Raw genomic sequence first — 17,337 nt, 5'->3', positions numbered from 1 at the left:
GGCAGAAAACACCACAACGGCTTATTTATTCTACTGATTTTATATCTACACTTCCACTTCTTTATGTTTTATTTTATCCACCGTTCAGATGCACTTCTGCTGATTGTGCTCTAAGACTTTAAATTAATTCATCAGTGATGGTTAATGTAAAAGTATCTATAGTACAGTACCTCTGAGATGTAAAGTAGAAAGATCTAAATATATTCAAGTAAAGTACAAGTACCTTGAATTTGTACTCAAGTACAGTACTTCTTCATTTAAGATGAAAAATTGCAACAAAACCTCTGAAAGTTCAAGTTTATTATCCAAAAAAGTAAAATCATTAGACCTGCAGGGTGCAAAGAGATGACAGCAGATAGAAATACACATCACAAGTTCCCAGAGTCCACGGTGACGTCTTTAAATGTTCTATCAGTTAAACCGTCCAAAAAATACACAAAGATACTCACGTTGCATGATTTCTTCACATCTACACTTGCATTTGTTTTAGTACAATTTACCTAAAATATGTACATTTAGTCACTTTTTCAGACATGAGTACACAGTAAGAAGAAGAAGTCCAACCAAACTAGACCAAAAAATGCACTTATTCTCTATAAAAGCCTCATCCAGGATTCATCAGCAGTATTTATTATCAGTAGAAAGCATTGAGGAGTTTGTTAATGATGCTGCTTTAACAGCCCCACCGTAGCAGACAAAGCTTATTTAGGTGATTTACTTTGAACCATCTGGTGTCAGAAATACATGACCTTGTCCACCTCTGGCGTGAGCAAATATAAATGAAAATAGGAAGAAAGGTTTTGAAAGCAGCAGAGTTTCACTGATTGATGTAACTCAAAAGGAGAAGAGGGTAATGTGGTTATTTCCTCAGTTTTTGAGCAACAACGGCATGTTTGGCAAGAAGAGGAGATGGCTGAGGAGCTGCCAGCGTCGTAAACCCTCACACATTCAGATAAAAGGAGCGTGTGGAAACATCAGTACTCGGGACGTTTCGTCTTTGTCTCCGTCTGTTAGAAGTTCTCTTTGTTGTAGATGAACTTGACGTCGCCCTCGGAGTGAGACAGACTCTGTTTCTCCAGAGATTTGCCGAGCTGAGGCGGACCGCACAGGAACACTCCTACCTTAGTCCTGAGTACACAAAAACACACCTTCATTCAGCTTCATTAGACTCATCACAAGCAGTTCTGGTAATGGTAGTAGTAAGAAGTAGTAGTAGTAGTAGTAGTAATGTCGTAGTAGTAGTAGCATTGTAGTAGTAAAAGTAGCAGTAATTTTAGTAATACATCTAGCAGTAGTAGTCGTATTAGTAACAGTAGTAGAAATTGTAGTAGTAAAATTAGCAGTAGTTGTAGTAGTAACAGTAGTAGTAATTATTGTAGTAGTAGTAGTAGCAGCAGCAGCAGCAGCTGTAGTAGTAGTAGTAGTAAAATAAGCAATAGTTGTAGTAGTAACAGTAGTAGTATTTCAGCAGTAACGTCATGAACTGTATGAAGTGAAAGTGTGTGTACAGCGAGTACAATATGTGTGTACAGTGTGTGTACAGTGTGTTTACAGTGTATGTACAGTGTGTATACACTGTGTGTACAATGTGTGAACAGTGTGTATACAGTGTATGAACAGTGTATGAACAGTGTGTGAACAGTGTATGTACAGTGTGTGAACAGTGTATGAACAGTGTGTGAACAGTGTGTGTACAGTGTGTGAACAGTGTATGAACAGTGTATGTACAGTGTGTGAACAGTGTATGAACAGTGTATGAACAGTGTATGAACAGTGTATGAACAGTGTGTGAACAGTGTGTGTACAGTGTATGTACAGTGTATGAACAGTATGTACAGTGTGTGTACAGTGTGTGAACAGTGTGTGTACAGTGTGTATACAGTGTGTGTACAGTGTATGTACAGTGTGTGAACAGTGTGTATAAAGTGTGTGTACAGTGTGTATACAGTGTGTGTACAGTGTATGGAGTGTGATAAGGCGCCCTCACCCCGGGTGCTTTGAGGCGATGTTGGTGAACTCGTTGTCCCAGTTAGGTTTCCCGTAGAGAGTTTTCTGTTTGAGGCCTGTGATTGGATCGTTCTCTGCCTCGTGGTGAACGCGGAAGTGAGCCGCCTGACAGAGGACAAAGACACACCACAGCGTTAGTTAGTGTGTAGATGTCTGAAGACGTGTGTGTGTGTGGTGGCGGCGGTGGCGGTTGAGGCGGTACCTCAGTCTCCTTCCAGCGGGTCAGGTAGATGTTGTAGCTGAGGAAGTCGGTCACGCCCTTCTCCGCCATCTGACCCTCCAGAGACTGCAGCAGGTCGGCGAACCACTCGAAGGCCTGCGTTTCCGGGCACAGCCAGTAGAAGTAGATCTGGGAGGACGGCAGTACATAGAATATACTCATATTACTGTGACTTTTTGCAGACCATGTTTATTTGCCCTAAACTATGGAGGACAGAACCTGCCAAAATAAATGAATAAATGACTCAATAAAATAAAATAAATATGCCATTAAATGTAGCAAAAATAATATTAAAAATAAATGCAGTCATTAATTAATTGATAAAATGTGACATAAATTGATATTTGTTTTAATTTACTTATTTATTAATTTATCTTTGTATTCATTCCATTATTTATATTCTCCTGTTTAATTTTCCCTTTTATTTATTTATGTATATATTTTTTATTAATTTTTAAATTTATTTATTTATTTATTTTATATTTATTTTTAAATGTATGTATTTATTTATGTATTTATGAATGTATTTGTTGATGCATGATTTTCCCTTTGCATTTTACCCCTTATTTATTATAAAATGTGACATAAATTGATGATGACTCCATGACACATGTTGAGTGACAGCCCCCTCATTTGCATAATAAGGCAGAAATGTAAAAAGAAATGTGTAAAAAAAATAATATAGAAATATATAAGTTTGGGGAAATAAATAAGGTGTTATATGCAAAGGGAAAATTGTGCATAAATAAACTAATTAATTAATGAATGCATAAATACATAAATAAATACATACATTTAAAAATAAGTATAATAATAAATAAATATTAAATGCAAAAATATATAAATAAATGTAAATATTAATATTAATAAAGAAATAAATATAAGGGAAAATAAAACAAGAGTATATAAATAAGGGGATTAATACAAATAAATAAATAAAGAAACAAATTAAAACAAATATCAATTTATGTCACATTTTATCAATCTATGTCACATTTTATCAATTAATGAATGGCTACGTTTATTTTTAATATTATTTTTGCTGCATTTAATGACATATTTATTTATCAAGTCATTTATATTTTTAATTTTTGATTTTGGCAGGTTCCATCCTCCATATTTAACTGTATCACATGGTCTCTTTTTAAGCAGTGAAAGCTCATTGTTGAACTTGGAAACGGTATTTTAACAGTGGTCCACTTTCTGGAGCTTTCAACCGTATCACGCATTCTTAATCTGCAGATGTTTGCTCAGACAACTTGGTTAATGAGGAGTCCTAAAAGTGTGCAATCACAACAGAAACAACTCTGTGACAACTGTACAAACTCCATCTGCTGAAGAAGACCATGTGATACAGTTGAAAGCTCCAGGTGATCTTCTCTCCTGAGCGAATGAAGACCATGTGAAAAGCTATTAAGTGGATCTTGAGTTTTCTCAAGTGTCCCTCACCTTCTTGGTGAAGACGTCCTGGTTGTTCTGGATGCGTTTGTACCACACAGACTTGAGGATGGAGGCGAAAGGAGTCACGCCGATTCCTGCGCCGACCAGCATCACCACCTCATAGCGAAACACGTCTTCGCTGGCGGTACCAAACGGGCCGTCTATGGCGAGCCTGAGGAGCATAGAAACACCTGGTCATGATGGGAGGCGGTGGGATTCCAGCACTACCATTTTATAGATATTATCCAATAGTTTGATCATGTCCGTACACGTCTCTGTGCTTCATTTTCACCGTTATCTTTCCATCTTTTTCTCTCCAGATGTGATTACAGTGTGAGTCTAACGCTCTCTTAATCAGATTAAACCTCTCAAAAATCACTTGAGAACCTCCTGAATACAATTTACAACAAAAAATAAATGCAAAAATAAATATATGAATAAATAAAAAAATAAATGCTAAAATAACTAAATAAATAAAAATAATGCAAAAATAAATGAATAAACCAATTGTTTATTTATATCATAATAAATAGTTATTTATGAAAATAAAAATCCTAATTTTTGTCTTAAAACCATTAAGCTAGTATACAGAAGTATCAGAAAAATGTAAAGCATCAGTAAAAGTACTCGTTCTGCAGAAAAAATGTGTCCCCTGACCAATATATTATTATATATGACAGTATTAGATGTTTAATGTGCATAAGTAGCATTTTACTGTTGCTGTTTTCTCTTATTTCCTCTTTTTTTTGGTAAAATATTGAATAATTTGTGGAGTTCATAAACATCTGAAACGTGACAAGAGACACCTGCTTTTTTGTAAGAGATCTCAATCTAGAAAGTTTGTGTTTTTGCAGCATGTTTGAAGACCTGATTGTTGTTCAACAAGTACATAAGTGTCACCCTGCAGGTAATTTCACCAGAGGCCTCGTTCTGTCATTGTCTGGTCTGAGAACACAGAACAGGAAAACGCTCCAGCTTGCCCAGCAGGACCAAAGTGGGTGATGGATGTTGGAGAGTGTTGTTAATATTATATGCTTTCTCTGCAGACACACACAAAGAGCCACTCATGGCTGTAAATGTGGCCCCTGCTGGATCAGGGAGGCAATCAAATGTAATCAGGAGCACTTTCAGGCTCAGTTTTCCTCTTTTATCGCCCCCCCCCCGCGTTGACGTACTTGGGCAGTTTCCAGGCCTCCTGAGGCTCAGTTTTGTCTCCTCCGCAGGCCTCGTACAGCGCCTGTGTCCAGTCTCCCACGATGCGGATGTGGGCGCTGAAGTAGTCCTCCTCGGGGGCGGAGGTCAAGGTGAAGGGGTGCCACTCCAGCCGGGAGACGGACGGACACTGGATGAAGACGTACTGACCCACCTCCATATGGAAACCTTTCCTCTTCATTTGCAGCTCCAGAGTCTTGGAAGGGTGCATCACCACCTGGAGGACAGGTACGGGTTATTACAGTTACATTAGGGTTATTTATTAGGGCTTATTTGTCAAATAAGGGCTGCAACTTAAATTTCATTATCGATTTGTCATTTTTTTCTGCGGAAAAATGCAACTTCCCAGAGCCCAAAGAGACGTCTACAGATGTCTTGTTTTTGTCCGACCAAGCGTCCAAACCCAAGACATTATCAGAGAAATGATTTGATATGTCACACAACCAATGAATCATTTGATTTTAGGGTCATCCAGGTGTGTTATTTGTTATATACCAATATGTAAGAGGAGTGGTAAAAATATACTGTTTTACATAAACTTGCAACTTTGCAAAAATGGCTGAAAGTTTATTGAAGTGCATTTATACGAAGAGATTAGTCTTCAAACAAAGAATGCAAGAAAATGAATAGAATAATGCTTCTAATGCATCTGTTGTAGTAGTAGTGGTAGCAGTAACAGTAGTAGTAATTGTAGTAGTAAAAGTAGCAGCAGTTGTCATACTAGTGGTAGCAGTAACAGTAAATAATTAAAAATAAACCTTCTCTGTGCAGCTAATAATAAATAATAATAATAATAATAACAGAGCTAAAAGGCTTCATAGAATCTCCCTTTAATGGGTTTAATATCTTGCTCCAGCACATTTCAGTAAACTGCAGCTCGTCCTGTTTATTTCAGCATGCACACACCTTGGTGATGACCACTTTCTGGTGGGATCGATAGATGCGGACGAGCCTCTCGCACACATAGAGGATCATGGGACCCACCACCCACTTCCACGTCTGGAGAAGAAAAGGTGAATATTAGAAAATGTACACACAAATAATATTAACAGCTCAAAAGGTGTTAAAAGTATTTTGGTTGGTAGAAAGTTTTCAGAAGTATTTCCCATGAGCACCCTGCAGTCTTTAACAGCTCACCATCGGTGGGTTCCCAGCAAACATTGGTACAGCACAGTTGGAGCTGTTGTCTCCCCAGTTTTCAGACTGGTTGAAACAAGCCAAGGGTTTGTTTGTCTTCAGGCTAGAGGCCGTCTGTCCTCGCACAATCCGCCTGCAGTCAGTGAACAACACAATGAATATTTAATGACGAGTATTATTATTATTATTATTATTATTATTATTATTATTATTATTATTATTATTATTATTAATAATGTAAGTGCCGTTGCATAAATGTGTTCATGATATATAATTAGTAATTGATCCCAATTCCCAAGTTCATGCAATAAGAACTTATGGGATCAATTACTAATTATATATCATGAACACATTTATGCAACGGCACATACAATTAATATTATTATTAAAAGGGAAGTTTGTGGCATTAACCCTCTGAAGCCATTTTTTCCTTTTTTTGGTACCCCGGGTCTCTTTTCATAATAATTCATGTAGAATCTCAACACTGTAATGCACAATCATGACATTTACATCTTTTTTTTCAGGACAAACTGGGCTATCAGAATATGTAAGCTGCAGGGATGTCACATGATTGTATAAATAGTTGCATGACCATAAACACAAGAGAAAAAACAAGTCTTGGGAATTAGCACCGACCCGACCCAGTGCATCACAGGCTAAATGTTGCCGTCTGTAGGCTTCAGCTAACGGCTACCTCTTGAAAGGGAATCTGGCTCTAAAATACTACTGATATCCACTACAGGAGGCGATGTGCACACAATGGAGCCTTTGGCCATGACATTTACCCTGTGCATCATCTCATTCTACCATTGTGCATCATCTCATTCTACCATTGTGCATCATCTCATTCTACCATTGTGCATCATCTCATTCTACCATTGTGCATCATCTCATTCTACCATTGTGCACAGTAGAACATCAATAAAAAACAACTAGATTGTATAATTTTGACTCCAAATGGAGTAGTTTTATTATAATAATGAAATATGATCAAGTGAAACTTATATAATAACAAATAAGATCAATAACAATGTAAATAAGATAACAAAAAAGAATCCAAAGTCAACTATGTACATTCAATATAAAAACGGTCAAAAATATTATAAACTAAAAACACAATTTCTCGTGCGTAACTAAATTATTGAAATCGTTGCCAAACAAACATTGTTTGGACAAAATCCACTTGGAGTGTTGTTTTAGTCGCGTTAAGGCCTCGTCTTTTAGAAACTATTCGGAAAAAAGACCACCACAGTATGTTATGTAGTTTTTAAAGGCAGAGTTTTAAAACACAGCTCAGCCGAACCCGGTACCGGGTCCGTCGGATGAAAGAGGTTAGGGTTGGTGGTACTTAAATACAAATGTGTTCTTTATTTATCTTTATTTAACATGTAGTTTCTATTTAATGTAAAATGGTAACTGTCTGTACTTCTTACCCGAAGCCGTGGAACACCAGCCCGATGAAGAAGATGACGAAGAGGTGGTGGGTGTACCAGAACACCTCGAAGTAGGACCTGCGGATGACCTCCATGGATGAAGTGATGATGAGGATGAGGGCCAGCGTGATGGCCACGCCCGTCAGCCCGGCGATGGTGGTGAACAAGACGATGGTAGGGCTCTGCATCGACACACAACAACTGGTTAGTCACGGCGTGGGTCGCCTCCAACACGGTTGAATCACAACACGCCTGCATGTCGTGTTTGTTGACTAACTTCCCTCATGAACTAATGTCTGTTCTGTAGTTCCTCTCAATGTGGGTACAAACTCTGTAGGTTCAAGTGAATGTCACTTATGGAGTATGCTTCATAAGTTATATTATATAATATATTTTAAACCACCTAAACCGAGACCAAGTCACGACCAAGATCAAGACACACTGCATGACACATGCAAACCAGTGGCACTCCTCAAAATGACCTGAACATTCCCATAAAAACACCCACAGAAAACAGATGATTTCATTGCCATATATACTGTATATGTACAGTATACATGAGAAATGTCTTGATAGAATAACCAAAATGCGTTGCAGAGGTGAATTTATAATGTGTGGGAATGTTCCTTTGTTTTCTTGGAGCAAACAAATACAAAGAAACACTAAGGAGCTGAAATCAACTCAACCGTCTTTATTCAACACTCCTCTTCCGTGTTTTGTGAGTCCAGTTATTGGTTGCATTTGAAGCAAGATGTTTTACATCCAATCACAGTAATGATGTTAACAAATAAATCAGACAATGCACAGCCAATTTAGTGATATCCCCGCAGTCGTGGTCTTGACCGGCCTTGAAATAAAATTGTCTGAGAGCGAAACAAGATCGAGTAAAAATGAGACCTTCAAAAATCAGCGGCGGTTCTCGTTGGTGAGAGAAATCACTCGGATTGGAGTTATTTTCTCTCACGCAGGCGCAGAACATACGTGCTAAATGGCCGTCGGCTGTGGTCATTGCGGCGTGTTCGAGAGCAACTTTTTGGCCAAGACAAAGGCGACGCAGCAGTCGGCCTTCATCGCCGCTAGTTCTTTGATGTCGGTTTGGAGTGTCTGGGCCTTTAAAAGAGCTGAAGTTTGTGGGTTTTGTTTGTTCATAGGTGAAGATCTGAGATCTAAAAGGGTTTGAAGTGCTAGAGAAGAAGAAGGAGTGTAATCGCTAAATGCAGTGGAACTGTTTGTTGACCTGCAAGCAAGAAATCAGAAACAACCTTGCAACCTTACCTGACCCTAAAATCTTGAAATACATGGACGATTACAGTTACAGAAACAACAAAGAGGCGGAAGAATGATCTGAATTTTAAGTTTGGTCAATAGTGGAGTAGTTTTACTTTTAAGATTTAAGAGATTTTAATGTGTAAAAAATAGATTTTTTTTAAAGAATTTTAGCCTATTTCTGGCCTCAGACTCAGAATATTTCAGCTTCACCCTGTTGCACACTGAGTCATTGAATATTAGATTTCCTGTGAGAAAGAGGCCACGAGAAGCTGCATATTTTATGTTTTGATGACACAAAAGATCCAAGTCTTCTTTCTCTATGTTAAGAAATACATTATGAGGCTAAATACTTCATTTGCAAAGAGGAAGTTTCTCAAATGACAAGATATCTAAGGACAAATACCTCCAAAGAGGAAGTTTGTCGGATGAAGTAATACCATTTTTTTTCTCATTGACCCCAAAATTTGGCAATAAAGCAGAAGGGATTTCACAGATTTGAGCAACACAAGAAGCATCCAGCTGAACTGGTATTCTCACCGTCTCGTTGGTCCTAATGGGGTTCAAGAAGGACGCGTTGTCCCCGGTGCCGATTTCAGACAGGACGAAGGTCAGAAGGCTGCTGTTGCGATTCAGCTGGGCGTCCATGAAATACTCAAAGTTAAACAAGTGTGCAACGATGTGCACAGCTACGAGAGGAAGAGAAAGGAGAGATTAGGAAGCTGCAGAATGCTATTCATAACGTATGTAAACTGATAAACCACAAACACTGGCTCTTCACAGATATAACAGCAGATACGCAAAAGAAAATTGCAGCTGTGGATATTTTATAGTTTGCATTTTATGTATATGTGCTATTAGTTACTTTCTATTTTATTCTTAAAAGAGTGCTGCAGGAATGAGTCCTAAACATTAGCACTTCCTGTTCCCTCGTCTGGAAGTCAGTGGGTTTTTAGTTAGATATCTAAAATAAGGTCTGTGATTAACACAAGCTGAAGACATTTTAATGTTTTATTCTACGATATAAAATACATCAGTAAATACCACACTCATGAATTCTGAAGCCTTTATGCATCTTAAAAAAGGCGGTTGCTAACAAGTGGCTAAATAAGACGACTAAACGTCATCACGCCAACTCATCCTCCTTTACAGCCTCGTTGTGTACACTCACGCTCATGTGACCGTGGTTTAGTTCGTTTATAGCCTAACATTAGCTTTTTACTTCTGGCGATTGCATTCACACTTCAAAAATCATAAAGTGGTGTTCATTAGTGGAGATTATCTTACTGAACAAAACGTGTCAGTATCATAAACGTTTGTTTGCCACAGAGATTATTTTCTGCAATAATCCAAAACCCAATGGAACAATCCCGTTGGCTTTTAGTGGAGGGAACCAGGGAGATGATCACTTCCTGTTGGACTACAAAAATACGTCATCCCTGGAGCACTTATTGGAACACGTATTTCATGTTGTGTTTCGTGCTCTCCAGAATTGGTGGTTGATAGTACCTGTATGGAAGGCGATCATGTAAGCCACCAGCTTGTGAAAAGTGATGTTTCGATCTAGTTGGCGAGCCGCTGTGCGGCTGCAGCACTGAAAACAAACAAGACAAATACTGTAAAGATAAAATAATGAGCAGAAACGTATAAAAATAAACCCCAACATCAACAGCAAAATTATGTTAGCAGATAAATCTAATAATTATAGCTGTAACACACACGCATGTTAAATTAAAAGGTTTCAAATAATTCATCATTCATGAAGCATAAGAAGGATTAACATAAAATACCTTTTTAATTCAAGAGGTCATTTATAATGTTATATACCTGAGTTTCAGTACCGAGAGCACACTACTTTCACTTCATTTGGAAATATGAACATCATTTATTTATGTTTTCATGTGACAAAAGAAATCAAACTAATGTCTAAACACAAACTCACTAAGAGGTCATGTCCTTTGTATTTTTCCAGGACCTAAAGTTTGCATTTCAGAATTTAATGTAATTAAATTTGTAGACATAGTATCCTGAAATTTGACAATGTTTAGGCCCAGAAACATAAATAAATACTGTACATAACAAATGTTTCCTACCAGATTAGCTCATAGAAATGAGCTTTTAGAGTACGAGCAGTGGGTTGATCAAACATTTGATGCCAACTTTTGGCAATGATAAAATAATCTGCAGAAACTTCCAAAAATAAACCCCAACATCAACAGCAAAATGGTGTTAGCAGATAAATCTAATAATTGCAAAAACAATCTACAAATGGGATCCCTCATAAGCATCCTTTCATTATGAATTCATGTTTTCACCTGGATGGTGCCACGAAGGAAGGAGAGGAGGTTTCGGCAGACTGGCAACAGGATGAGCATACAGTTGAAGTTGAGGCAGGCAGCAGGAGCTCTGGCCCAGGACAGAGCATGCTGATGGGTTACAGGGAGGGTTGGGTTACTTCAACATGTAATCTGATTACTTTAAAGTGCTCATTTTGAAGTGAATACATTCTCTTTCTCTTATAAAGCCGCAACTTTGAATATTGTTCCTCGTGTGTCTATATTTGTGATGATATTTGGTTGGTTTCAATTCTGCTCACTGGGATGCAGCCATGCAGCCGGTGGCGGCGGCGTTGACTCAGTGTTTCATGAAGCCAGCTGTGACCACAGAGCAAACGTTACGCCACACGTCAGACCGGCTTCCTTCCACTCCCTAAGGTGCAATAATTAGTGCGGGCGTGGATGTGTTTGGCTGCTCTGTGACGCCTGAGTTTATTGTGAAGTGTGTGGAGGGTTTTATACTGTGGCACTTTGTGACGGGAAGCTCATAAATGAATCACCTGCTGGAAGTCAATCTGTCTTTCTGTGACATCAAAGATGGATTTCAATCCTGCTGGATTATTCAAACACGCAACTTTATTTTAAACTTTAACCCTCTGAGACATGTGTCTGATGTAAATGACCAGACATGAAAATAAATGATTCATTCACTCATTCATTCATGCCGATTAAGACAAGGAAGAAGGTTATTACTAAAGCAGTTTGTTGATGTTAATCTGGGGCGTTTCTAGCACAGCACCTGCTGCAGTTTGAGGAACTGAGAAGGGCCGGGTCCTGTTTTTTTAAATGAATCTTTTTATACAACTTTCATGAGTTGTTTGATTAGTCCCTATAAGAACTTCTCTTCTCTGAAACTTGAAAATGTAAAAACATCTCGACTGTGATGATATGCTCCTTGCAGAACAGTAACTCTAAATGACTCTAAATGAAGCAAAGTAATTCATAAAATCAATCCATAAATACATCTAAATATTGGCATGTTGTGTGGTGCAGGTCAGGCTCACCCCGAGCAGGACTCTGGTGTAAAACCATTTTTCCACCAGGAAGGCCATGTAGAAATGGACAAACAGGAAGGCATTGATCCCGAGCCATACCAGCTGTAACACACACACACACGTCAAATCAAAAGGTTTCAAATAATTCATTATTCATGAAACATAAGAAGGATCATCATAAAATACCTTTTTAATTCAAGAGGTCATTCGTTTCAGTTAGTTTCAGTATGAAGATCACACTTTTATTTGATTTTTTACTTCATGTACTGTACATAAATGTTTCCTACCAGATTAGCTCGTAGAAATGAGCTTTTAGAGTATGAGTAGTGGTTGTGGGTGTAAATCAAAGTATTGTTCTGATGCCCGCCGTCATTGTTGCATCAGAATGGTCCAATAATTCACAAGAGAATTCGCAACCCCTAAAATTGAACTTCTTAATAAATTACAGTATAAAAGTTTTGATTGATCTAATCAAAGAATAAGTAAACAAGACTATGAATCTGATCAAACTTTGGAAGCCAAATTTTGGCACTGTACGGTAACAAAAAGGTTCAATATCCAGCCCCGTTCACAAAGATGCTTCAAACTATGTGAACTATGCTAACTCCAAAATATCTGTAACTACCCTAAAGTCAACATCAAGTCCATGCACTTTTAAAAAATATGCTTTTAACTAGAATATAAATGCAGATAATGATAGGAAACAAAGAGCAAATCTACTTACAATAACAAAGATGGAGAGTCCCTCGTTGGCAGCAAAGTTCCCCATGGTGAGAATAGCTTCTGAAAGTGTTACTGGGCTAATAGAGAAGGAAGCAGTGAAGGAGGAGAGTAAAGAGAGCATTACTCATTTTATAACCTTTGTTAGGAGCAAATAAGGAAGTGGCCCGTCACCGTTTTTCACTGCTGTCCCGCCAGTCGCTGGGTTTCTCTTCAATAACTCCTCCAGTCATGAAGCTGAAAGCTTCCTTATCGACTCTATAATCTGACTTCTGTTGAAGTTTAATCAAAGCTTTCAGCTTTAAATTCAAATGGTTTCTCTTTTCGTCTGGCTACTGCACTGCATTTATCTGTAACTTCAGTTACTTTGCAGATTCAGATTAATAAGACAAAATATAATCAACAAACTAATGATGATAAATAAAGGAATTCAAATGGGTACTTTTACTTTTGGTGCTTATATTTGATGCCAATACTTTTATACTTTTACTCAAGTAAAATGTTCATACCAGCAAATACACAAATCTCTCATGTGAAAAAGCAAAACATCATGAAAAACTTAAGCAGATTTAAAAGCACATAACTGGATTGAGTGAGCTCATCTGTCTGTCTGCATTTAAGGAATAAATACAAAGTGTAAGACTGGTCAACCTCCTGGTGGTTGAGTCCTGGATGTGCTAACACCCGAAGCCAGGTGACCGTTAAGGAGGAACTTGATCTGCGATGGTGACATGGTGAATTTTAGGCAGAGGAAGTGGCAGATTTCTAAACGTGAAGTAAAACAGAAGATTAATTGCCACATGCTTCCTGTTTCAAGCTAAACTGAAACAACATAGGAATTAGCAGCAGAATAGAAAAGCTCTTTTAGTTTCAGCATCTCATTTCCTGATGTAAATGATTTTTTTCCTCATGAGCCTCTCTAAAGCTTTCCCCTCCTGACAGGGGTCCTCGAGAGGGTTTCAGAGACCCTCTACAGGGGTTCAGAGGTCTTGGAACAGGTCTAGAGATTGTTGATGGGCTCCCAAAGGTGATTCAAGGAGTACTTTAGAGCATTGGTTCACAACCTATATGGTTTTATATACAGACTTATGTATATATGTATATATATATATATATATATATATATTTGATCTGTCTAGTATTTAATCCTCTTATCAACATGGGAGTGGACAAATATGCTGCTTTATGTAAATGTATGTATATATTTATTATTGTAAATCAATTAATAACACAAATCAATGACAGATATTGATCCAGAAACCCTCACAGGTACTGCATTTAGCATAAAACAATATGCTCCAATCATAACATGTCAAACTGCAGCCCAACAGGCAACACCAGCTGTCAGTGTGTCAGTGTGCTGACTTGACTATGACTTGCCCCAAACTGCATATGATTATCATAAAGTGGTCATGTCTGTAAAGGGGAGACTTGTGGGTACCCATAGAACCCATTTACATTCACTGATCTGGAGGTCAGAGGTCAAGGGACCCCTTTGAAAATGACCATGACAGTTTTTCCTTGCTGAAATTTAGCGTAGGTTTGGAGCGTTAGGCCTTAGGTTTTCTAGTTGCGTATGATACCAGTATCTTCACTCTGGCTTTAAAACTGATCCCACTACAACCTCCAAAAGATCGATCACATTTATGCGTTAACGAAATTAGTTGCGTTAAAAGGAATTTGCATTAACACGTATTAACGCGTTAACTTTGACAGCCCTCATTTTTTGTTGTTGTGGTTAAATAAATGTAATTTATGGTGCTGCTTTAGTTCCAGGGGACCCCTCATTAATTAGATTTACAGGATTATTCAGAGAAATTAATTTGTCATTGGTTGATTTTTTAGGCCCTTGATAGGGCCCCACTGCTGCAGGGGGTTTTAAGATGGGCAAAGGGGCCCCTGAGAGGGTTCCAGGGGGGGTTCTCTTGACAGGGTACCTGGTGTGTCTGAGGTCCAATCCTCCTGTGTTCAGCAATCCTTGATGGGTTCAGTAAATGCACTGGGAGGTTCAAGAGGTTTTAGACTAATGAGTCTAAGGGGTACTTTGGAGGGTTTCTGGGGCAGTTCCACACCTCAACCCTGAACTAATAAAAAATCCCAAATGAATACCTAATATGAGCCTGCGCTAGAGGGCATGGTTTTCATCTTCTATGGTGCAACTGTAACCAGCTGTCTGTTCTTTCAGGGACGATAACATTTTCTGGATAAAAGCAACTTTCATTCTGGATTATTGTCAATCAGATCAGTGCTGATTTTAACACCAGGGATTACATCACACCAATTGAGGTTAAAATGTTGAGCATTATGTACCTGAAATCCTGCTCTAGTGAACCAGAAAAGCTCTTGTTTCTGCTGGAAGGAACTGCCAGGCTGCCTTTGAGCAAAACATCCGTTACTTTGTTAGATATCTGTCAGGTGGTAGTGATTATTGGTTTGTTTTATTTACTGCAGCATGCTTTACTAAAAAAGAAATCACTACATAGCTTATTAAAAGAGATTGGTGTCTGCTAATGCAACAGATCACTTAACCCAGAAAATGTGAGAGAAACAATGTTGGTGTGTTACTGCCACCTAGCAGGAGAACACACAGATGTGTCAATGCAGTGTTTTAGTCCTGTTTTAGCTGCATTAGCTGTTTGATCACTGGTTATAAATTATCGAGCTTTATTATAAAAATAAAGGATAAAATATGAAGAGATCTTTTGTAAGGCCTGTCATCAGTATATATTTGCTATTCTTTCATAATAGATGTCTGCAAAAATCCAATTAATGATCAAGAGAAATGGAATTAATTTTGGGCGTAAATGTAACACGTGTGTTTGCATGAATTAATATTGTGTTTTATCTGTGTGTGTGCAGTTTGTGGTGAACGAGCAGACAGATGGTTGTGGAGTGGAAGCGAGTGGGGAAAATACATTATTCAGACTGAACATGGTTGAAGTTTAATTGCAGAGTGACAAACACGAGATGTGACAGAATGAGTCCAATACTGCACACTCACCCACACACAGATACTGTTGAAAAAACATAAATGAAAACATGCACTTCTCACCCATTATCTGTATCTCTGGATAACTATGCTTCCATGGATGTGAAACAAAAAATGGAGAATCACTTGATAATTTATCACTCCATTTTTCATTTCACATGCATTTTCATCAACTCCATTTTTATCAATTCATTTTTATTCACCCCTCATACCCCCGACGTCATCAATCTAAAAAAAATAAATTACAAATCCTTAAACAAAATCCTCAATTTGAAAAAAAAGATTCATTGTATTGAATGAGTCAACTTTATTTAATGAATATAACTCGTCAGTTTCGTCAACATAAATAAAGTGATGATGTTTTGTTTAATATAATAGTGTTAGAGCAAAATAGATTTTGTGTTATTGTGGTTAAATAAATGTAATGGGAGATCAAATAGGTATTTTAGCACAGTGAATATGTTGTTTTTTGAATGGCTAAATGCCAACAAATATTGATCGAAGCAGAATATTTCGTTAGTTAAAAAATGTTGTGAATTTTAAATGATTACATCTCTCTTTTTTCAATAAATGTTGACTTGATGACTTTGGGAGTGCTCAGCTTTTCTTAGATACAAGTAGGGAGGGCTTCAAGGAAAATAGGTTGGGAACCAGGAATAGAAGAATAGACAAGACCAAAGTGCTATGCAGAAACCTTTAACTATTGAAATCCAAAGGAGGAACATCCATAACATTCAAGATAAAGGAAGTCACAATAACAAACTGTCTGATCCAGACTCTTCATTTCCTCCATATCTTCTTAAGCGGTAGCAACAATAATCCACGTCTCCAGACCTGCAGACTAATAAAATGCACTTTGAGACAGGACTCAAGATCTCAAAAACGTCTTTGTGTAATAAATTAGAGCTCCTGATCCTGTAAGACATCTCAAAGTCTTTTTTTATTGATTGATATGTGCAGGCTCTGCTGCTTAACTTTGATTATTTGAGCCTTCTAATGTTACTTTAAACCCTGAACTGAGGATCCGCACGTTGCATTTCTAACTCTGCATATTGTAACAAAAAAAGAATATTATGCATATGTGTGTGCAAACCTGAGATGCCAGATGTCTTCAAAAATTGATATGGTACACTATAGCCCATAAATGGTGTATAATTTACATGAGTTGACTGATTTTATTAATTCTATTACTGCTAAATCATAACACCCATGTTGCTATGAATTTCCATGTAAAGTTTGGTGAAGTCTGCACCCCAGTCAGACTCTCTGAAAGTCTGCACCCCAGTCAGACTCTCTGAAAGTCTGCACCCCAGTCAGACTCTCTGAAAGTCTGCACCCCAGTCAGACTCTCTGGAAGTCTGCACCCCAGTCAGACTCTCTGGAAGTCTGCACCCCAGTCAGACTCTCTGGAAGTCTACATCCCAGTCAGACTCTCTGGAAGTCTGCACCCCAGTCAGACTCTCTGGAAGTCTGCACCCCAGTCAGACTCTCTGGAAGTCTGCACCCCAGTCAGACTCTCTGGAAGTCTGCACCCCAGTCAGACTCTCTGGAAGTCTGCACCCCAGTCAGACTCTCTGGAGGT

The 17,337-nt window shown here is 38.1% G+C and overlaps 1 protein-coding gene and 1 long non-coding RNA gene across 2 annotated transcripts in view; both read right to left on the bottom strand.

Annotated features, from left to right (window-relative positions):
• Nucleotides 1-17,337, bottom strand: part of LOC141762808 (uncharacterized) — a 196,991-nt gene that overhangs the window by 110,302 nt on the left and 69,352 nt on the right. The gene's annotated exons all lie outside the window — the stretch shown is intronic.
• On the bottom strand, nt 284-13,384 carry cybb (cytochrome b-245, beta polypeptide (chronic granulomatous disease)). The gene is made up of 13 exons (XM_074626592.1): nt 12,771-13,384; nt 12,056-12,148; nt 11,031-11,141; nt 10,225-10,309; nt 9,256-9,404; nt 7,450-7,631; nt 6,017-6,149; nt 5,786-5,878; nt 4,843-5,096; nt 3,677-3,839; nt 2,210-2,356; nt 1,988-2,112; nt 284-1,128 (listed from the first exon to the last, which is right to left on the bottom strand). Exons 1-13 carry the CDS (start codon nt 12,888-12,890, stop codon nt 1,011-1,013), a joined length of 1,773 nt encoding a protein of 590 aa, XP_074482693.1. The 5' UTR covers nt 12,891-13,384; the 3' UTR covers nt 284-1,010.

This window comes from Sebastes fasciatus, chromosome 24, assembly GCF_043250625.1.
Source record: "Sebastes fasciatus isolate fSebFas1 chromosome 24, fSebFas1.pri, whole genome shotgun sequence".
NCBI lineage: Eukaryota > Metazoa > Chordata > Actinopteri > Perciformes > Sebastidae > Sebastes > Sebastes fasciatus.
Note: the sequence above shows the minus strand (reverse complement) of the source record. Positions and strands in the feature narration are given on the sequence as shown.

Coding starts and splice junctions, on each gene's coding strand:
- cybb (XM_074626592.1), bottom strand. CDS start 12,890: ATGCTCTCTTTACTCTCCTCCTTCACTGCTTCCTTCTCTATTAGCCCA. Junction 12,149..12,770: donor GACTCTCCATCTTTGTTATT/GTAAGTAGATTT, acceptor TGTGTGTTACAG/CTGGTATGGCTCGGGATCAA. Junction 9,405..10,224: donor CATGATCGCCTTCCATACAG/GTACTATCAACC, acceptor TTCCTCTCGTAG/CTGTGCACATCGTTGCACAC.